Here is a 21,059-nt window from a genome sequence, read left to right on the forward strand (position 1 = left end):
CTGGGGAGCGCAAAACAAACATGGGGTCTAGGCTCACACAGAGACTTTGACTTTCAGCCTTTTCCCTGTCAATTCAGAACATCTTGGGGGATGGGAGTGTCTGGGGCTGGTCTGAGGATGGGGACTCACCGCGGGCGGGTCGACTTCGGGACTTGGGTCGACTAGCTGGGTGGGAGGTGGGACAGAGCCCTCCTGGAAGGCACAGTAGGGGCACGAGCAGGTGCTCAGCCCAGGGCCCCGGTTTTATACATCACTCCCCTCCTTGCCTTGTTTGGCGTGGTTGCCCCAAGCCCCCCGGGGACCCCAGCCCCGCCCACTGACCCAAGCGGGCTCCTTATTTAGCCTGAGGATGTGTTGGGATGCTGGCTCAGCCTCTGGGGCAGGCCCGGGGGAGGAAACCCGAGCAGCTCTGGGGTGCACTTCATGTCAGCACCTGGACAGCTGGGCAGCTGGATGCGGCCCCACCCCCTCCCAGGGCAGGGGGTAACCATCCCACTCCTGGGAGGGCCAGACAAGGGCCCAGGCTGACAAGAGATTCAGCTCCCAGCTGGGGCAGCTTTACGCTCTGGTCAGTCCCCAGACCGTCAGACAACATGCGCTTCCCAGGACACTGTCCATTAAGGGGCACAAGTGTTTGTGGGGGCGTCCCTGAATGACGCTAGAGTAGCGGGGTACTTCGCTGTCCATCCAGCCAATTATGAGAGGGCAGTGTGGCTGTCAGGACCAATCTGGAAGCACTTACTCCCCTGGCCCTGGAAGCCTAGGGTTGTCATTTCCGCACTGTGCCCCCTGGCGGTCAACTGAGATAAACCTAGAGGGGACGGTAAAGATTTTTGAGAACAGCACCCCCTTCTACCACCCCAGTCCCACTCTCTTCCCTCCATGTGACATGGTAGGGTCTGGCTGGGCTGCACTGTCCCAGGAGATTTGGGGATTTGGGGATTTACCAATTCCCCAATTCTAGGTCTGCCCAAGCCCCTTTGGGGTCGTAAACTAGTGCATAGGGGCACCAGACAGCTTGGATGAAGGGGTTCCGTTAACCCTGCTGGGACTTGCCTGGAGTCCAGCCTACCCAGGCCAGGGCACCAGGAAGAGCATGGCTTCCACTCTTTGTAACTGCCCGCCCAGGTGTGGAGCACTGTCACCTTTTGATCAGAGCAATTTTGACACAGCTCTGCTGACATAAATTACCTTTGCTCCTCCGGGTTTGGAACAAGCAGTTCACATGCCATTTTCAATGGAGATGGGAAGGGAGCTCAAGATCAGAGTGGGGACAGGAGAGGAATTTTACCATTTATCAAGATATGAGTTCAGGCACCTCATTTTTATATGAAAACACTTGCAGTGAGTAGGGGATTAAAGATTCTCACAGGCAAACTGTATATCTTCATCGCTAAAATGACAGGTGGGCAAGACGTCTCTGTAGTTCCTTCCAGCTGGCTTGAACATCCTGTTATTTTATGATGGTGGGGCTTGCCTCTTCCCTGGGGTTCCTGAGAAGCCAGGGAGGCTGGGCTGGGTGAGGCTGGGCGAAGGTTGTTTGGGGGCACAGCCAAGGGGCCCTCAACCACGATCCGCAACACACCAGTGCTACCTCTCTCTGCTCATGGTGGGAGGAGACTTTAATTCTTCTCACTTTGCCAAGAACAGAGTTTGCAAGGTGAGGAGGAGGTAGGAAACAGCCCCCACTGGACACAAGGAGAACTGGCTCCCTCCTCCCCTTCACCTCTGGGCAGGGCAGCTCAGTTCTAGGACCCCAGCGACCATTCTGTGGTGCTGCAGGGAGCATCTAGAGTCAAGGAGCCTCAGCACCCATCAGACTCCCTAGCGTGCCATGGAGACAAGAAGATCCAGCTTGGCGTGCCCCTTAGCTCTAGGAAGATGCTCGTCGGTGGCCCCATCTCAGCCGACACGCCGGCCACAGCCTTGTGCAGCTGGCGCCCCAGGTGCCTGATTGGTGCTCTAACACAAAAGCATGGAGCGAGAACGTGTCCTGGTTTCCTCTGCGGCCCTTTCGTGACATCATCACCATCTTGCCAATTATCATGATGAAAGCCTTTCTGTTCCAGGGGTCGGGACCAGAGCTGGCCTGTCTCCTGGGCAGACACGCTGGCCGCTCCAGCCTTGGGGTGTGGACTGGTACATTCCAGAGCCCAGTATCCTCCAAGTTGCAATGAGGTAATATGTGAGACAAGATGGGGGCCACCAGAGTCTGGTTACATGGTAGTGGTGAGGAGTCAGTGGTCCTGCCAGGATTCCAGAAAACTTCAGAAGGAGGAACAGAATAAGGGAAAGGTGAGGGGCCAGGAGGGTCAGGGTCAGGAGCCATGGTCCTAAGATGCTAGCTGTTACACCTCAGCTCTCACTGGCCAAGAGCGGGCCGAAATGCCCCTGTCCCAGCACCCCCAGCACCCTGTTCTCCTCCCCCCCATCATCCCTCCCCATTGACCACACATAGGTCCTGCTGCTTGCCGTTTTTATTTTCCTTGTGACAGACAGACAGACAGCTGCACAGACAGCTGGATGGCTGGGGGGATGGTCATGACAACACGGGCAATAGGAACTGGATGGAAGGGAAATTTCATAAAAGTCAATAAATAAATAAACATGAATGGGAAGAAGGGTGAAGGCCACAGAGGGGCAGCGGGGACATCCTTGGGCCAGCAGAGTGCTCACAGCTGCATCCACTGGGACAGGAGAGCACTGGCTCCCGTAATCACTGCTTCCAGGCCCCAGTGCTCCAGGTTCTCCTTCTGGGATGCTGGCAGCTGGCCCACCTCACCCCACCCCACCTGAGTCCTCTCCTCTCCCTCCCCCACTTTGCTGCCCTCCCTCACGTGCTGGCTCTGGCTCCCTAGCGCTGTCTCCACGTCCTGTCCCCGCTCCACCAACACTCACTTCCAGCCCATGGCCCTGACACGCTGGGCTCCTTCCTCTTCCTCCTCTCCAGCTATTCATACCCTGCTAAGTTGGTTTCCCCCCAGATACATTGTCTCTCCCCGCCAGAACCTTCCTAGAGTCTCCTCTCCCTATCCCGTGGCTTCTTTTCCTTGTCTCTTACCCATTCCCTTCTTGCCCCTCTTCCTGCTTCCCTGCTCCCGTGCCCCCACCCCCACCCAGCCTGGCCCATGGGTCTCCCCCTCTGGCTCTGGCCGGGGTGGCATCGGCAAAGCCCAGGGCCTCTGTCCCTGCAGGTCCATGAGGTAACAGCCCGGCTGGATGTTGCTGCTGGTGGTGTCCGAAGCCCTGGGCCCACCCGGCTCAGTAGGGGCCCTGGAATGTCCCGTGGCCTCAGTGGAGCCCCGAGTTGAAGCCCGAGGCCAGGCTGTGGTCCGAGCTGCTAGGGGCTGCCTGGGTAGGAGCGGAGCAGCACCTTGTGACGGGTGGCAGCCTCAGCCCGGCGGCGCCGCTGCTCGCCCAGAAACTCCTTGAGCCGGTTGGTGGTGAAGGTGAGCGTCTGGCGACGCAGCTTCATCAGGTAGGCATCCTGCAGCCAGGGGTGGGCCAGGCAGTCCTGCAGGGAGGGCCGGCTCCTGCCAGGCCGGCCAGGGACAGTGAGCCTGGAAGGCTCCACCCTCCCACGGATCCAAGTCCCGGTCCTGGATTCACATCCCTCAGCGAGCCAACTCTGGGGCTCGGTTTCCCCATCTCTGGAGCAGGGGCGGTGACTCTGCCCGCCTCACGGGGCTTAAAGGCATCAGTGGTGGAGAGAACAACCATTTAAAAGTAGTGGTGTATTAGTGGTGGCCGGGGAGGAATTGGGGTGGGGGGGGGGGGCTTCGGCTCAGGCTTGGCCAGGGTGGTCTGAGGCCGCGGGCAGGCAATGCCAGATGGGTTGGCAAGTGTGGGGCCTACTCACCAAGGGTGTACCGAGAGGACCTTCCGCAAGAAGAGTGTGGCGCTTTGGGAGGTGTTAGGGTACAGCTGGAAGGCATCAAAGCGGCCCCCCACAATCCGAGCCTCTGTTTCCTGGGGGTCTGGCTCATAGAACGGGGAGCGTCCACTGAGCCTGTTGTGGAGACAGTTCAGTTGATGCATGCGGACCGAAGGTCAGCTCACAGCCCCAGGGGGACGTTAGTGTGGGGGTTCAGAAGGGCACAGTGCTCAGAGATAAGTCTACTGAGCCTGAGCTGGGTGTGTGCATTGTGTGCTGGGGAGGCTGTGAGCGGGGAGAGGGATGTAGGCGGAAGGTGGGTCCTAGGGGCACTCACATGATGTAAGTGAGCACACCCGCTCCCCAGATGTCCGTGGCGGAACCGATGGGCTCTCCCTTCACCATCTCAGGAGCTGACGGGAGACAGAGGCCAAGTTGAACCAGCTTCCTGATGGCAGGGGAGCGGGAGAGACAAGGGAGGCCCCTGGGGGCTGGGGGAGCAGGACAGTGCCCAGGTCACAAGACCATGGGCACAACCAGAGCAACAGGCCCTGGATCCAGCAGGTCGAATGGGAGTTGGGTGGCCCCCAGCGGAGATGTGGGCTGCCTGAGGAATTGGCCCAGGTACTGAATGGTGGGGTTCCCCAGAACTGCAGAGGTACTGGGAACCAGGGCCATTAGCTCCCTCGGATCAGCCCTGAGGTAGGGCACCCATTCACAAAAAGCGTGGCCAACACCAAGGTTAAGAGCCTTTGAAATCAGCCTGGCTGGCTCTAATCCCAGGCCTGTCCTTCTAGCTGTGGGATGTTGGCAATGTACTAAACTTGTCTGGCTCTCCATTTCCTCATCTGTAAAGTGTGGCTTGTAGAATAACTCCAAGGAATAGAGATGATGAGCATAAAGTATTCAGTAGGTAGCTAAACGGTAGCTGGTTTACCTTATGTATATAGATTAATGATTGATCTCCTCTCTGTCCAATTTTATCAAATCCTGGCTCTACCATTTATAAACTGTCTGATATTGGACAAATACTTAACCTCACTGCACCTCTGTTTCGTCTGTAAAATGGGGGTAATGTTATGCCAATCTCTAGGGCTACTGAAAATATCATCCATGGCGGGTGTCTGGGTGGCTCAGTCAGTTAAGCGGCTGACTGTTGATTTCACTCAGGTCATGATCTCATGATTCGTGAGTTCAAACCCCGCATCAGGCTCTGTGCTGACAGTGTGGGGCTTGCTTGGGATTCTCTCTCTCCCCCTCTCTCTGCCCCTCCCCAACCCATGCTCTTGTGTTCTCTCTCTCTCTCAGAAAAAATAAACTTAAAAAAAGAAAAGAGAGAAAATGCATGGAAAGAACCGAATTTGTTGCTCACATATAATAAGCACTCAATAAATGGCACATACGTGAGTGAAGCAGAGTGAGCCCCAGCTTCCACCCCTCTGGTAGCACCCCAACCCCCGGCTGGCATGACGCCCTCACCCATGAACTCCAGCGTGCCTGTGCGGTGGCCAAGGGGCCGCAGGGCCTGGGGGTTGTAGGGCTGGGCACTGCCGAAGTCCACAATCTTGAGGGCGTTGTCAGGGGCCAGCAGCAGGTTGTCAGGCTTGATGTCTAGGTGCAGCACGTGGCGGCCGTGGAGGTAGTCCAGGCCTTGTAGCAGCTGCACCACATAGGTGGCCACATCGTCCTCTGAATACCGGAACCTGGGGGGGCCCGGGTGGAGCAGGTGACATCCCAGCTCAGCTGCCCCCACTTGCTCCCTGCTCCCCCAGGTCGCCGGGTTACCTGTCGCTGAGCCCACAGAGGAGCTCCCGGTTCCCGCAGCTCTCAGCGATGAGCACAAGGTAACGCGGGGTGATGTAGGCCTCGTGCAGGGACATGAGCCGTTCGTGGTGCAATGTCCGCAGCACTTCGTACTCCTGCAGGACACGCCGCTTGCCCTCAGCCGCGTAGGGCACGATCTTGGCCACGAATGTCCGCCCGGTGGCGTTCTCCCGGCATGCACGCACTACACCAAAGCGGCCCCTATGTGTGTATGGGGGGGGACACCACATGATCAGAGAAGAGGAGGTCGGGGAAGCAGGGACCCCCAGCAGCAAGTATGCAATGGTTCTGAGCGTGGCCTCTGAAGTTCAATCCTAGGAGCCTGGATGGGAGTCTCAGCTCTGCCACTTACTGGCTCTGTGCCTCAGGCAAATCCCATAACCTGTCCAACCTCAGTTTTCCTATCTGTGAAACGGCTGATGATAATAATGCAGTCTCTGTCTGTCTCTCAGGGTTGTGAAGATTAAATGGTATCATATGATTAAAGAGCTTAGCACAGTACCTGGCAGAGAAAATCTGAATTTAATATGCCAGGCACCCAGATCTCAGTCCCTCCCCAACCCTGCCCAGGGCAACCTGATCTTCTCTCTGAATTGCTGTTCCCTACATCCCATCCACTCCCCCCTCCGTCCTCCGTCCCTTCCCCAGACCCACTTGCCTGGCCTTCTCCTCTAGGAAGGTGTAGGGTTTCTGAGGGGGCCCCTGTCGAAGAGCGGTGCCCTCTGGCCCAGGAGAGCTGGGGGGACCACCCACAGGGGAGGTGACCACCTCCTTGGCCGGGCTGAGGCTTCGCACAGTCACCTTGGTGGGCTCGGGAGGGGGCTCGGGGGCTGGGGGCTCAGGGGCTGGGGGTGCAGACACAAAGGAGGTTACCATATACAGGGGAGTAGAGGAAGACGCTGGTTTAACCCCTTGAGGGGTGGAGGCTGGGGTTGGGGTCCCAGTGTCAGGGATGGAAGACTTGGGCTCACTTGGGGTGGCCTGGGCACTGGGTGGGGCGGGCTCTGCTTGCTGGGCAGCCTGCAGGCCTCTGTGCTTTCGTGGGGGGGTTTGGGGTGGTGGACCCACGGCCTTGAGGGAGGACAAGGCCTGACTGGGGGGTGTTGGGGGACATGAGGGGCTGAGAGCGGCTGACTGAGGGGCTGGGGGAGCAGAAGCTGGGGTGGGAGTCTGGGATGGGGCCAGTGAGGTAGGAGAGTGAGGAGGCGGGGCCCTGGCTGGCCCTGAGGTAACAGGGGCGTCTTGGTGAGCAGCAGATGGCAGAACTGAGGAATCTAAGTGGAGAGAAAGAAAATCATCACCATGGTACCCCCGGGGCAAAACCATAGTTCTCTGGCCACTCCCCGTCCTGTCCCACTGACCTTGTGTGCCCCTGACGATGACCTTCTCGGAAGGGTTGCTGAAAGGCCCTTGCCCAGCACGGTTGGCACAGGCCACACGGAATCTCACGGTCACACCGATTGGCAGGTGGGTCACGTTGTAGTAACAGTCAGGGATGCCTGAGCTCACAGGGTGCCAGGCAGACTCCCCTGTAGGGCAGCATGGGGGAGGGGCTGAGGCCACAGAAGGGGTGGCCCAAGCTCCCAGGGCTATCTGTGAGGAGCCAGGGAGGGCAACTGTCTCCCGGGACCCGTGCACCTCCCAGCTCCCACCCCCTCTTCTGCCAGCCTGCCCCGTCCCTCACCATCCACCCGCCGCTCCAGCGTGTATGTGCAAGGTGCCCGGCTATCTCCTGGCTTCCAGAGCACCAATGCCGTGTCCTGGTAGGTCTGGGGCACCTCAGGAGGAGCTAACTTTCCTGGGATGCCTGGCAAGAGGAAGGGAGCCCCAGTGAGCCCCTGTGCCCCAGCTTAGGGACCCTCAAACCCTAGCCCACCACGTGCCATCGCTGCCCCCCTCAGTCCCTGCCCCTAGCTCACGGGCCACAGCCACGGTACAGGAGCTGGTGATGCTGCCCAGGACATTGGTGGCCGAGCACTCATAGAGCCCAGCATGTCGCTTGCCCACCCGGGGGATGCTTAGCAGCTGCCGTCCATCTTTGCAGGACACGATGATCACTGAGGGCTCTGATCGCAGGGACTGTTTGTCTGCAGGCCGGGAAGAGCAGAGGGGGCTGCTGAGTGAGACGGCTCCAGGCCCCCCTCCCCAGTTACCACCTCCCCTGAGCGTCCCCTGGCTGTGGAACCACTTGCCTGCCCGCTGTCTGTGACAGGAGTGTTCTCCTTACCTTTCATCCAGGAGATGTGGGGTGCAGGGCAGGCCGCTGGCAGACAGAGCAGGGTGGCTGCCTCTCCCTCCAGCAGCACCTGGTCCTTGAGTTTGATGTGGAAGACCGGAGGGAAATCTGCAGGGAGGACGAAGACAGCCATGGGTCTGCAGGAACCCCAGCTCACTTACCAAGGAGGGAAGGGAAGATGTGTGTGAGAGCGGGGGCTGCCAGCAGGAAGCAGAGTGAAAAGTTGTCCCTTCCCAGTCAGATGTGGGAAGGAGAACCCCAACGCCATGCCTTTGAGAATTTTCTTTAGGGTATCACCTCCTCTGGGTGTAGAACTAGCTTTTTCTTTCGTTGACTATTGAAGATGCTTGGGAGCTACCTCATAATGTTTGTAAAGCGCTTGGAGTGGGGCCTGGAACTAAGTAAGTGTTCTGTAAGCATCTGTTAAATAAAGTAAAAACAAATATTGGAACACTATGCTGATTAAGATTTTGAAATACCCACTCCTGTGGGGCACCACAGGGCAAGTGAGAGGAGCCAGTGACTTGGGCACAGACTGCTGAGATTGAACATTACGTTCAATCAAAACGCATCATCTCGAAAGATCCAAAGTCAAGGCAAACGGGGCAAACCCCGGAAGTGTGTCAGCCTCCCCGGCCCCTTACCCCACCTGGGGTCTGGGCACACGGTCCCAGACCTCGTATATATTCCTTCGGGTCAGCTAAGTAGCGAGAGCTTCTTCAGGGACAAGAGACAGTATCTGTATGACCTTGGACCATGTTTTGTCTGTAAATCGAGGAAAATCCTAACACAAAGCTCCTAGGCTGTGAGAATTAAAAGAGGTATGGAAAGTGCTTAGCATGTATCTAACATGTAATAAGTGCTCACAAATGTTAGTTTTTATTGTTGTCAGGATTACTATCCCGTTGACATGCCCAGTAGAGGAGCTAAGGCCAGACCCCCAGAGAAATAGGCTGTTTCAGCAAAGCTGGCTTCATAGCTGGCTGGTGAGTGTGTCCAAGCCTGGGCTGTGGATGGGTCAAGGTCTTTGCCGCTGTACAGCCTGCCTGTGGCTCCTTGGTGTCCTGAGGATTTGCATTCCTGCTCCCTGGAAAGTCTCTTTAGAAAAATCCCAATCTGGTCGAGACCAATGCGGGGTGGGGTATGGGGCACATTTTTCATGTGGGAAGAGAGCTGAGGGGTCGATACCCCTGGGAGCCCCAGCTGCTGCCTGTCTAAAGAACCAGGAGGGAGCAGAGGTGGGGATGAGCTGCGTAGGGGAGGGATGATCAGCCAGAGTGGATATCAGGAGAGCCAGCATGACCCCTCCTTTCACACTATACCCCAGTATTCCCTAGGAGGGGTCCCACACCGAGGCGCCAACAATGCAAAGTAAATATAGTTTCATCAGTGGCCACCTCCAGGCCAAGTGAGGGTACTGGGGAGAGGGGAGAGGGGAGAGGGAGGGGGGCCAGGAGGAGACGTGAAAGGTGACCCCAGCTCAGCCCTGCCAGCCCCACCTCCATTCCCGCAGAGGCCAGCCCTAGTTGGTAAAGTGGACGGGGGATAGCCTTCTTCCTGCAGGGAGGGGGCAGAGGATGAGGTAAGGGGACACTGCCTCGGCAGAAAATCAGCTGCACAAGCAAAATGCAGCTGGGAGAGAAGCCCCAGTGGGAAGGAATCAGCTGTCCCTGGGCCTCAGTGCTGGCTTATCTCTCTTTCCCTGCCTCTTCCACCCCTGCCCCCACCGGCTGGCCTCCTTCCCTCCCCTTTGCTCACTATAGGCCCTGCTGCCTTAAGAAAGACACCCCAGCTCCCCTGGCCAAAGATGGACACAGTCACCCTGCGCCCAGCGGAGGCACAGCTGGAACGGTGCTGAGGAGTTTTATCAGGAAACTGGGGAAGATCGGAGCGGTGACTGATACAGATCCCGCACACAGCAGGGCTTGGTGGGCCTGCTCTTTTCTGCGTGCTGGTCTGGAAAAGCTGCCCTCCCCCTAAAAGCCTTTGTCTGGGGTCCTTGAGGAACGAGCCCTTTTCTGGTGGGGAACTGGGGTGACCCCAGGTGGAAAATACCTCTCTCCCTGCAGCCCCAGGATACTTGGGCAGAGAAACAGACCAGGGCATATGCCAAGTCCCCCACCCCTCAGCAAAGAGCCCTGAAGACTGCTTGTCCCCACACAAGTGCCTTCTGTGGGGGCAGGGAGGACAGGAAGGGGCAGTGAGGGTGTTCAGGGCTCTGGAGGAGTAGAGAATTGGGGGCACAGTCCAGATTGTGGGCCGCTGGGCTGGGAGAAAAAGAATGTCTTTGTACATACACACATTTGGAGGGGGAGGCTAGACAAAGAGAGGCATAAGTACGGTGTCCCAAAGCCACCTCTGGGTTCTGGCTACAGAGGACCGTGCAGTCCAACTCTCGGCTAGCATGGCTAAACCTGTTTCCTCACCCATAAAATAGGGATGATGATAAGAACAGTTCCTAAACAACGTGGGAAGGTTAGATGAGGCAGCGCTTGTAAAGCACTTACTAGGACACTCAGCATTACTAGTCAACAGGATCAGTTAATGCTATTATTATTGTTGTTCTCCCGACTCTGGGTCCCTTCCACTACTGCCCAGCGTCCTCAAGGTGGGCTCCACCCAGCTATGACCACTCCTGAGGCAGGGAGGGGGCTACTCACCCAGCAGGCCTCTATTACCTGACTCACTGCGCACATACTGGTGACCCAAATCCTCCTGGGCACTGGCAGAGAGGTTTGGCTGTGATAACCCCTTGTCCTTTCGCAGCCTAGAGAAGCCCCAGCGAAGCCGCCTCCGGCTTTCCCCAGGAGCTGTGAAGACCCAGGCCACCATAAGCCCTGGCCCAACCAGTGCCAGAAAGCTCCCACCTCCCTGAGGCCCTCAGCCCAGGGAAGTAGAGAACTTCTAGCCCCCACCGCAGCCTGATCCCAAACCAGCCTCAGCCCCCTCTCCAGGACCTCCAGCTCCTCCTCCCAGAGCCTCCCTCCAGCCCTCCCACCCTCTTCCGGGCTCTGCACCTGTCATCACAGCTCCACCCCACCCCCCACCCGCACGTGTTCACACATTTACCGGCCACTCTGCCCCTGTCCCTCACCCGAGGAGCCGGACGTAGCGCTGGCCTCGGAGCCCAGGGACTCTGCGGAAGGCGTGCTGGCGCCGGCCTGGGCCGCCAGCTGGTTGTGTGCGAGGCCGAAGCGCCGCAGACTCTCGCCCTCCGACGTGGCCCTGCGCAGCCGTCCAAACAGCGGCGTGCTGCGACCCGATGCGCCCCCTGAGTCCTCGCTGCTGCCGCTGCGCTGCAACCGGCTGGACAGCCGCTCGAGCGTGGAGCTGAGCCTCCTGCGCACGGCCAGCACCGGGGAGCCCCGCGCCGAGCTGCCGCCCTCCGAGCTCTCCCCGTCCCCACCGCGGGCCTCCCAGGCTGGGTGGCGCTGCGCGGGCGGGGTCCGCCGCAGACGCTGGGACAGCGACAGCGAGAGGCGGCGGACGAGGCCCGGCTCCCCGACCGCCCTGAGGTCTTGCACGGAGCGGGAACGCTCCGGCCGTCGCACCAGCTCCAGTGGCGTTCCTGCCGGGCTGGGCCGGTACATGCCGTCCTCCTCCTGGGCCCCGCGAAAGGGGCCGCGTTCCTCTGAGCGCGAGCGGCTCAGCAATCGCAGTCCCCGCGACAGGGGCGACTCACGGCTGCGCTTGAACTTGGCCTCGAATACAGCCTCTGACTCTAGGTTCTCAATGCTGCTACTGAGACTGCTACCTGGCCTGCGGGGCACTGTGGGCACCCGGGCTTTCTCGGCTAGCACTGGGGGCGCCCCGGCTGAAGGCACGCGCTTCTCGGAGGCTCCCGGAGGTGGGGAGGCCACCCGGGCAAACACAGCAGGGTGGGGTCTGGGCTCTGATGGAGATGCCCCAGGGCTCTGCAGGGGGCCCGTCGTGTGACCTGACAGCTGGAGCGACTGCATGATCTGGGCATAAGGTGTGAGGGGGGCCACTGGGGTTTGCGGAGTCACAGAGGGCTGTGTGGGCTTGGGGGCTGGGACCGGCTCCGGCATGGACTCTGGGGCCTTCTCTTGGGCAGGCTGGGGTGCCAAGGGCTGCGGGGCATCACTGGGTGTGGTGGTAGGAGGTTTCAAAGACTTGGGGACACTGGATTTGGGGGCGCTGGACCTCGCAGGGCTGGGTGGTTGGGCCTCACTGAGGGCAGACAAGGAGGGAGACTCCTGTAGTCTGCGGGCCCCAAGCCTGGCCACGGGGATCTCGAGGGGCGCCCCAGCACGGCGGTGCCTGCCCCGGGGCTCTGCCTCTCCCTGTGAGAAGCTGCTACTCTTCTGCAGGCCCCGGGTCTCAGGTGGGGGCTGGTGTCGAGGGGCTGCCTCGCTGGAGGCAGCCCGTGCCAGCCGGGGATCCCGGGCACGGTCCCCCAGGCTCTCTAGCAGGGGGCCCCTGAGGCCACTGACCTTGCCATCCTCAGGGCCTCCCCGCAACAGCCGCTGGCGCAGGGCCTGCAGCCTCTGGGCATACTCACCCTCACCCAGGCCTCCCCGGGTCAGGCGGGTGGCGCCCGGGCTGGGGCTTCGGCGCTGTGGCAGCTCCACAGAGGCTGCCTTGTGCAGGCCCCGGCCCGGCTCCCTCGGCCCGGCCCGGGGCAGGGCACTCTCGGCAGAGGTGCCCCTCCGGAGCTCTCTCCGCTGGGGGCTGGACCCAGCTTGGGGCTCCTGGCCTGGGGAGGGGAGGGCCTGAGGGCTGGGGGCCTCCTGGTCCTGAGAGGGGGCCCTTCCCTCCTCCTGCCAGTCCATGGGGGTGGCCGTGCCAGCCTCTGGGGCGCCCAGGGCCTCATCCTCAGTGGGAATGTCGGTGAGGGACACCCGGGAACCGGAGAACTCAGGCTGCAGTGGCCGGGGCACTGAGGGCAGCTCCTCCAGCTCTTCCTCCTCAGAGTCAGAGGAAGACGAGAGCCCCCCACTGGGGGGTGGTCTTCTGGGTATGGCTACCCACACCCGCTCTGGGGGTGCCCGCAGCAGCTCAGGGATGGGGCGCAGCACCAGGTGGCACTTGTAGCTGATCTGGGAGCGCTGGAGACAAGGTACTAGAGTCAGATCTGAGAGGGACCCCTGAGGCCAGACTGACCCACTCAAGCCCACGTCAGCCCCAGGGGAGAAGACCCCAGGCAGGCAGAGGGTTGGGGAATGGGAGTGAAACTGGGGGTTGAGAGAATAAAAAGTAGATGAAGACAGACGAGTGGGGAGCGAGGGCACGTGATAGAAACAAGGCAGGGTTCAGGAGAAAAACTGCGGAGCGAAAAGGTGGAAGGCACAGAGGCAGGGCCCAGGCAAACTCACCTGCCACCTCCGCCTGGAGAGGAACAGCTTTAAGTGATCCGTGCTCACCTCTGCGCCCTTGGCCTGTGTCTGCAAACCCAGGAAAGAGGGCCTGAGGAAAAGTCCTCTGTCAACCTAGACCCTCAAGGTTTGGCAACAGAGAGGCAAAGTCCACAGCAGGGGACAGTGGACTGGGCAGCATTGAGTCTGGGTTCCTAGGGGTCCCTTCCCCTTAGATCTGTCACGGCTCCCACAGCCAGGGTGCCTACGTATGACAAAATCCCTGAACCTAAGTGGAAGGGCAGAAAGTCAGTGGCTCTTCGTGTGGGTTTGGGGCTTACGCCAGGGCTCTTACACCGTCTTGGCACATTGGCTGCCCTCAGGAGCCTGCACTTGGGCCCCTGGCCTGGGCTCCACTCCCCAGCTCACCACCTGTCTCACGCAGAGCCGGCGTCCCAGACATCTGGAGCTTTGGTGGGCCAGGCGGAGACAGATATTTCCCTCAGTCTCCCACCCAGGTGTCTGAAAAGAGCTCATTTATGATCTGAGAGACAAGGCTCATAATCCAAGGACGGATACCAGAATGACCTCAACCTTCAGTTGACCCAGCATAACACTCAATGGATGGTTTATTCAGTCACTCTTTCTGGGTCATATGCTGAACTCCACCCCTCTGCCCTGTGGTGCTGGGGTTTGAAGATCAGTGAGTGAGAGTTCTGGCCACACAGAGCTCAAAACCAAGAGACCGGTCTAGCCGGGCCACCCACCAACCGCAGGGCGGGACAGAGGCAGACACACAGGAGTGAGGAGGACCAGGGCTGGTCTTGAGAGCCAGGGAAAACCCTGATGACTTTGCTTATTAGCAAAACAGGAGTAATAATGTCTTTCCATGCAGAGCTATTGTGAGGCTAACAGACCATATGGTTATAAATTGCCTCTCGCAGACTATACTGCACACAGTAGGTACTCAGTAAATGGAGCTGTTAATAATGTTCTCTCCCCCCACCTCTTCTACCACAACTTTGCAAGAGACTCACTTTGAACCAAGGATGTTCTAGGGTCTCCTCTGCGGTAGGCCTCCTGTAAAGGAATGAAGGTTAAGAAGGGCTCCATCACTCATTCAGAGAGCCAGTCAACACATGGGCAAACAGGGCCTGTAAGGAGTTGAGAGACTGAACATCTAAGGGCAGAGGCTGGGTCAGGAGTGGGGGACAGGCATGAGGGGACTCTGAGGGGTGGGGGGCTCCTGTACTCACAGCCGGTCCTGCACCAGCACTTTGATGAGGAAGCCCCGGGCCTCCCTGCTCAGGCTCAGAAATGTGGTCTCCTCGAAGGCCACGTTGTAGTTTCGAATGTTCATCAATGTCGTCCGATCGTTTTCCCCAACAAATGGGGAGATTCCTGTCAGACTGCAGAGGCAGAGAGGGCCAGCATGAGAGGTGGGTGGGGCCCTGGGCTGAGGCAGAGACTATGAGGGATGCCAGTGGGGACATGGGGCTGGGGACAGGTGGAGGCCCTGGGGCTCTGGGGAAGGCAGAGGCAGGGTGAATCCGAACAGAGGGCAGTCTTTCAGACTCTTGCCTGTCCTGCCGCCACCCCCCACTGCCAAATAGGTGAGGAGGCAGTACTGCTTTGAGACCTGAGCACCCAGGTGGGCCCTGCACCCATACTTTAGAGGACCTGTTTTGTCCCTCCTCCAGCCACGGCCTGTTCCTGAGGTGAAGAGTCTGTGCCCAGGGGATATGCGCCCTGAGCCTGAGCCTCTTTCTTCTACTGCCTGTTCTGAACACTCAGGGCCTTATAATACCCTGCCTAGATGGCACTGAGCCTGCACGGGCCTCTCTCTGTCCAGCCTCCCAAGCATGCTGCTAGCATGACCGCCCCTCACGGAGGAGCGTGGTGGCAGACAGAGCTTAGACTCGCAGCCCGAGGCATCCACGTTCATGCACGTGAGGCCCCTGACAGTGCAGGGGTGAGAAAGAGAAGGGGTGAGCTGCAGGCCCTAAACTGCTCTCCTGCCCCAGGCTCTGCAAATGTTAGGGGTGGGCCTGCTAGGAGACCATTGGAAACTGGGGTCCGTAGTGTAGAGGGGTCCTTACCAGAGGAAGGCAACAACGCCCACAGGCCTGTGGGGAAAAGAGAGTAATCGAGGGGTAAGTGGACAGCCCGCCTCCCACTAGCAGTGAGCGGTTTTCTGCAACCGCTAATCTAGTGAGGAGTGTCCTCACTGGGACAAATGGGCACAGGGATGCCTCCTTCCAGGAGGCCTCTCAACCCAGAGGTCTCAAGGTCCCTGGAGGAGTCAAGGGTCACGGCAGGGCCAGCCCAGGAAGCACAGAGGAGTCTGGGAGCCAAAGAGCTGGCCTCCCTCACTGCGGGGAGGCAAGATGGCCACAAAGGGGGAAGTCGCCACACCTAGGGGAGATCAGGAGCCAAGGACGGACAGGGAGGGCTAAGGCCTTGAGTGACTGGGTCAACTCTGACTGATGAGGGGCAGGTAGAAACATGGTCAATAGACCTACTGTCAGAGGAGGAATCTGGGCTTAGTGAGGCTCCTCTCTGCCAGCGAGCAAGGCCCCAGCACGGCACTGAGGGAAGAGGCCCTGGCCCACCCGCGGCCCAGTATGCCAGCATTACCAGATGTCAGTGACTCCAGACACGGGGGTCTGATTGACAATCTCAGGTGCCACGAACTCAGGTGTGCCATATTGGCAGTACTGGGGCTCTCCCGGAGTCAGCTCCTGGGCATTCCCAAAGTCACAGATCCTCACCTGCTCCTCACCCTCTGCGCCATCCCACACCATCAGGTTCTCAGGCTGCAGAACACAAGGGAAGGCATGGGAGCTGAGTGAAGAGGGGGGGATGCCCCACTGCCTGCCTCCCACGGGGGCTGCCTGCTCCCCACCCCCGCCTGCACCTCACCTTGACATCCAAGTGCAGCACATGGTTCTGGTGCAGGTAGCATATTCCCTCGAGCACTTGTTGCATGTAGGCCCGGATCTGTGGAAACAGGAGGCCCAAAGTCCGCGGGGGCAAGGGTGGGGTATTAGGTTTGCTCACCACCAGAGCTGTGGCAAGAGATCAGGCCATGCCTGAGAAGTGGCCTTCAGATGGCCGGCTGGTGGAGGTAGCTGAAACATAGGTTTGGGGTTCCTGAGATCTGGGGTCTCCAAGTACAACTGTATAGGTTGGGCACAGCACAAATATAGGAGGGAGCCATTTACATTATAATAAGTAGAACTGTGCAGTGTACAATTTGTACAGCCCTCCATGGCGGGACAGCAGTGAGACTAAATGGAGTCGAGGTGGGGCGCCTCCCGAGGGAAATATCTGAGTCATGTTTATGGGGGGAAGACTGGGAAACAACACAGGTAGGGGCCAGTGGGCCTACTGAGATTTACAGAGGACTGTGCAAGTCCCAGCATGGGAAGTCTGGTCCTGCCTGCCTAACAGTCCTCTCCACCACCACCCCTGGCCTATTCATGGGCATGGACGGCATGCCCAGGACCCACCCCTCAATTCTCAGAGCTCAGGTGGGTAACCACGGGTGCCCAACCTGACCCCTACCACCCACTGCCCTCACCTCAGACTCACACACGGTGGGTTTCCTGGCCATTCGCTCCAGCAGCTCCTCTGTGCATCTATGTCCCAGATCAAGGAGAACAGTGACAGCAGGGCCAACTCCTGGGCCCTCCCCGGGCAGTGCCCTCTACCCCTAGAGCTCAAGTCAGATCCCGGCTCTGCACAGAGTTCTCTTTCCCCTTAAAGCATATGTAATACCAGTTCTGTGTTTCCACCCTTTCCCTATCATCTGGGTGCATAGATGGGACCACCCTGCTTGAACTCTCATTTGCTGTGGGGTCTCAGGCAAGTCACCCAACCTCTCTGAGCCTAGGTTCCCTCAGGTGGAGAATGGGGATGACATCTTCACTCATACCCCTCTGTTAGCTATTTAAAAAGGCCAAGTTAGAGGGGCGCCTGGGTGGCTCAGTCGGTTAAGCGTCCGACTTCAGCTCAGGTCATGATCTTGCAGTCCGCGAGTTCGAGCCCCGCGTCGGGCTCTGGGCTGATGGCTCGGAGCCTGGAGCTTGCTTCCGATTCTGTGTCTCCCTCTCTTTCTGCCCCTCCCCCGTTCATGCTGTGTCTCTCTCTGTCTCAAAAATAAATAAACGTTAAAAAAAAAAAATTAAAAAGGCCAAGTTAGAGCAGAATTTTGTGGACCACGGATGGAACTTCTTGCCTCTTTTTGAGAATGACCCGTGACATTTAACAAATGGTCATTTTTCTGAGGTTTGGGCTCTTATAGTGCAGACTGGAAGGCTGGTGTGAAGGATATGGTCATCCTGCTAGTGGGAGAGACAAGCTGACCACCTTATCACAGTGTGCCTCTGTTTAAACAGAGCTCTCATGGAAGGGCAAAATCTATTCTTCATGAAAACAACCTTTCAAATAAAACCAGTCCTGATGCTCATCTGAAATGGGGTCACTTCGAAAGTTTGAATATATTGTACTGTATTTCGTGTACACGCCTTTTGTTAGCCATGTGACCTTGGATGAGTTACTTAATCTCTCTATACTTCAGTATTATCATCTGTAAAATGGGGATAAAAAAATTCCATGACATAGGTACATACGAGGATTAAATAGGTTAATATTGGCAAAACTTAGGAGCACTGCCAGGCACCCACTAAATGCTATGTAAGTTTAAGCTAAAAGGGGTGCCTGGGTGGCTTGGAGGGTTGAGAGTCTGACTTCAGCACAGGTCATGATCTCGCAGTTCAAGAGTTCAAGCCCCGCATCAGGCTGTGTGCTGATAGCTCAGAGCCTGGAGCCTACTTCAGATTCTGTGCCCCTCTCTCGCTCTCTGCCCCTCCCCCGCTCATCCTCTGTCTCTGTCTCTGTCTCTCTCTCTCAAGAATAAACATTAAAAAAAAAAAATTTAAAAGGGGTGGGGGGGAGCTAAAAAGTGTTGTTTTTTGCAGAAGTCTCCAGACTCTACTCTGTAAAGTTCTGACAAGATGTCTTCAGAACTCCTAATCATCGATGGGAACATTTCCTAATAGGTGGTCAGCACCTCCTAAAGGTCAATGGGACCACTTTGTGAAGTACAAAACATGTTGCTAATTGGCCACGTGTCCCCTACCCGCCCAACCTATCCCAGGATACAGCTCGGTGACAATGACCAGTCCCCGACGCCTCTCAAAGGCCTCATGGAAGTAGAGGACGCAGTCGTGCTGGAGCCGGGCCAGCAGCCGGGCTTCCCGCCACGCTGACGCCTTTGGCTTGGCCTGGCTGGGGATGAACTTGGCTGCAAACTCCAGGCCGGAGCTTCGCTCCACTACGCGCCGCAGGTAGGAGAAGGCACCCCTGGGTGACGACACAGGGAGGTGAGGGGCTCCGTCATCAAGGTAGCCCTGGCTCTCCAAGGCCTCCTAGCCTCAGACCCAGGCGCCCTTGGCTCCCAGGCTCGGCACTCTCTCCCGGCCCCACACCTGCCGATCTCTTGATGGATGTCATAGAAGTCGCTGAGTCTCCTTCCTCGCTGTTCCTCGGCCTCCCCGGCCCCCTCTACTTCCATGGCTGTCTGGGCTGGGGAAGAGATGCCCGGTGTTAGGTGGGGGAAGGCAAGAGAGTAACGAGGGCAGAGACCGGGACAGGCAAGGCAGGTGAAGGAGACAAAAGAGGACCAGGAATGTTGGGGGCCCGACGTGGGGTGCCGGGGCTGAAAGATAGTGGTGGTTTAAGAGGGAAGGGCCTGGTGAGTGGTTCCTGGCTGGGGGCTCACGTGGCATTCCCGAGAATAAGCATTCTGCCTTTCTCCCTTCGCACTCCAGCCCACCTGAACGCACAGCCAACTCTGCTTTGCAGGAGACTTCGCCAGCCAGGTTCCGTGCAGTGCAGGTATAGACGCCTCCATCCTGGGTCCCTGTGCTGAGCACCACCAGGGAGCACTCGCTCTCTTCATACACGAAGCTCACATGGCTACTCTCGGTCAGCAGCACCTCGTCCTGCAGAGTTGGCCGTCACCTCCAGCCCAGGCCTGGCTTGACCTCTACCCGGGACCCACCTTTATCTCCATGACTGAGACCCAGTCTCAGCCCTACCTCAAGGGCCAGGAACACTCCTACCCCACGGCTCGATATTATCGCTGCCCCAGGGGCCTTGCTCCCTTCAGCACCCGAAACTGGCTCCACTTTATTTCCCAGTAATAGCCCTGCACCACCCAGTTAGTCCCCTGGTTCCTGAAATACCCACGAGTGTCACACGGCACCCTGGGTCCCGTTTTCTTCTCCTAGCCACACCTCTGGCAGCACCTTTGTTCTTCTCTGTCCAGGCACCCCTCCTCCTAAGGTTGCCAAGACCCCTCCTGTCCAGAAATCCCTCCTCCCTTACCCTCAGGCTCCCAGCCAGCCCCATGCTAGGACTCCCTGAGGCCTTTGTCACCCTCTGACCTTGTACCACATGATGTCTGGCAGTGGTTTCCCCTCCACCACTACAGCAAAGCGTGCGGTTTCCCCAGCCCCGACCTCCACGTCCTCCATGATGGACTCAAATCGAGGGGCCTCTGAAATACACAGGGGTGGGGTGAGGAAGGGAAGGTGACAACACTGAGGTCATGAGGGCGTGCCTTTTCAGTCCCTCTCCAAGCCCTCCCTCCCTCAGCGATAGGCTCAGGCAGAACACCAGAAGCCCCTACACCCCAGCACCCCACCCACCGGGGTCTCAAACTCGGCCCCTGGGAACACCAGAGTTCCTTGCCTGTAAATCCATATGTGATGTTCTCCAAATCCCAGAAAACCTAAGCCAGAGGGTGCAGCCTTGCTTTGCTGGACCCTCAGTGTTCATTTGCCAGCTCTGAAACTAGGAGATTTTCACACACAAAAGAAATCTGGATTTCCTGCCTCTCTTGAAAAAATCAGGATTGGCCATGCTGAGTGAGCCTCTTCCCTCACTGCATTAATGGGCTGGTGCAGAGTGGCTCGATGCTGCCCCCTGTGGGTGACCGCCCTTCTGCACAGCCCTACCTCGGGCTTTACTGTCCTGGGCCCCGGAAGGCAGCTCAGGCTGTGACCCTGAATTAAATTCGCGGATGGCATTGCCTGTATCTTGACGTTTTCTCTCTGAATCTTGTTTAAATGTTTAAAGGCGCCTTTTGCCATCTGGGAGATGACAAGATGAACAAACAGATACCAATACTCAGCTTTGCTCTCCCACATGTGACAGTGATTTCATTCTCTACGCATATCATGCGGTCATGTTATTTCCTGGCAGAGTGGCTTCTAATTCTCGGAATGGAATTAAATACCTATTCTAGCGTGCTTCACAGAGGAACCTGTGACTTCCCAGTGCCCCACCTCCTGAGCATGTTTGAGGGTCTCAGCTTTAAGAGGAATGGGAGTGAGCAGGCCCTGAGGGAAGAACAGGGGCACAGGGCAGGGACCACCACCCATCACAGGCACCCAGTCTGACTTTGTAGAGATAAAAGGGGGGCTCCCTGGGAGTGAAGAAGACCCTACCGTGGGGCAGATATGGAGGAAGGAGGCAATTCCACTTGCCCTGCCTGGGGGCTGGGGGGTGGTGGGCACAGTGGGAGGGGCATGAAGATCCAAGCCCCAGGCCTGTTCTAGTCCCGGCTAACTGGAACACAGTGTCTCTCTCTCTCTCTCTCTCAGTCACTGTCCCAGCCTGGCTGGGCTGCAGGGCTCTCAGTGGCCAGGGCTTCCCAAACCCTAAGGCTCTTCCTCTATCTGGGAAGAAAAATGAGTCCTATAGATGGTACACTCAAGGAGCAAAGTGGCAGCTGAGTAGG

The 21,059-nt window shown here is 58.1% G+C and overlaps 1 protein-coding gene across 1 annotated transcript in view; it reads right to left on the minus strand.

Annotated features, from left to right (window-relative positions):
• Positions 1-2,722: 2,722 nt before the first annotated feature.
• Positions 2,723-21,059, minus strand: part of SPEG (striated muscle enriched protein kinase) — a 51,750-nt gene continuing 33,413 nt past the window's right edge. The window contains exons 16-39 of the mRNA XM_049615237.1: positions 20,605-20,658; positions 19,702-19,857; positions 19,089-19,257; positions 18,742-18,838; positions 18,416-18,616; positions 16,833-16,890; positions 16,172-16,249; positions 15,887-16,065; positions 15,349-15,375; positions 14,506-14,658; positions 14,287-14,329; positions 13,271-13,339; positions 11,029-13,003; positions 10,613-10,744; positions 7,926-8,042; positions 7,618-7,785; positions 7,383-7,505; positions 7,060-7,227; positions 6,357-6,972; positions 5,660-5,899; positions 5,354-5,577; positions 4,212-4,287; positions 3,860-4,009; positions 2,723-3,533 (exon numbers count right to left, since the gene is read on the minus strand). Coding sequence (XP_049471194.1) covers positions 3,341-3,533; positions 3,860-4,009; positions 4,212-4,287; positions 5,354-5,577; positions 5,660-5,899; positions 6,357-6,972; positions 7,060-7,227; positions 7,383-7,505; positions 7,618-7,785; positions 7,926-8,042; positions 10,613-10,744; positions 11,029-13,003; positions 13,271-13,339; positions 14,287-14,329; positions 14,506-14,658; positions 15,349-15,375; positions 15,887-16,065; positions 16,172-16,249; positions 16,833-16,890; positions 18,416-18,616; positions 18,742-18,838; positions 19,089-19,257; positions 19,702-19,857; positions 20,605-20,658 — 5,466 coding nt within the window. The 3' untranslated portion in view covers positions 2,723-3,340. The remainder of the gene's footprint in view (positions 3,534-3,859; positions 4,010-4,211; positions 4,288-5,353; positions 5,578-5,659; positions 5,900-6,356; positions 6,973-7,059; positions 7,228-7,382; positions 7,506-7,617; positions 7,786-7,925; positions 8,043-10,612; positions 10,745-11,028; positions 13,004-13,270; positions 13,340-14,286; positions 14,330-14,505; positions 14,659-15,348; positions 15,376-15,886; positions 16,066-16,171; positions 16,250-16,832; positions 16,891-18,415; positions 18,617-18,741; positions 18,839-19,088; positions 19,258-19,701; positions 19,858-20,604; positions 20,659-21,059) is intronic.

Source organism: Panthera uncia, assembly GCF_023721935.1.
Source record: "Panthera uncia isolate 11264 chromosome C1 unlocalized genomic scaffold, Puncia_PCG_1.0 HiC_scaffold_3, whole genome shotgun sequence".
NCBI lineage: Eukaryota > Metazoa > Chordata > Mammalia > Carnivora > Felidae > Panthera > Panthera uncia.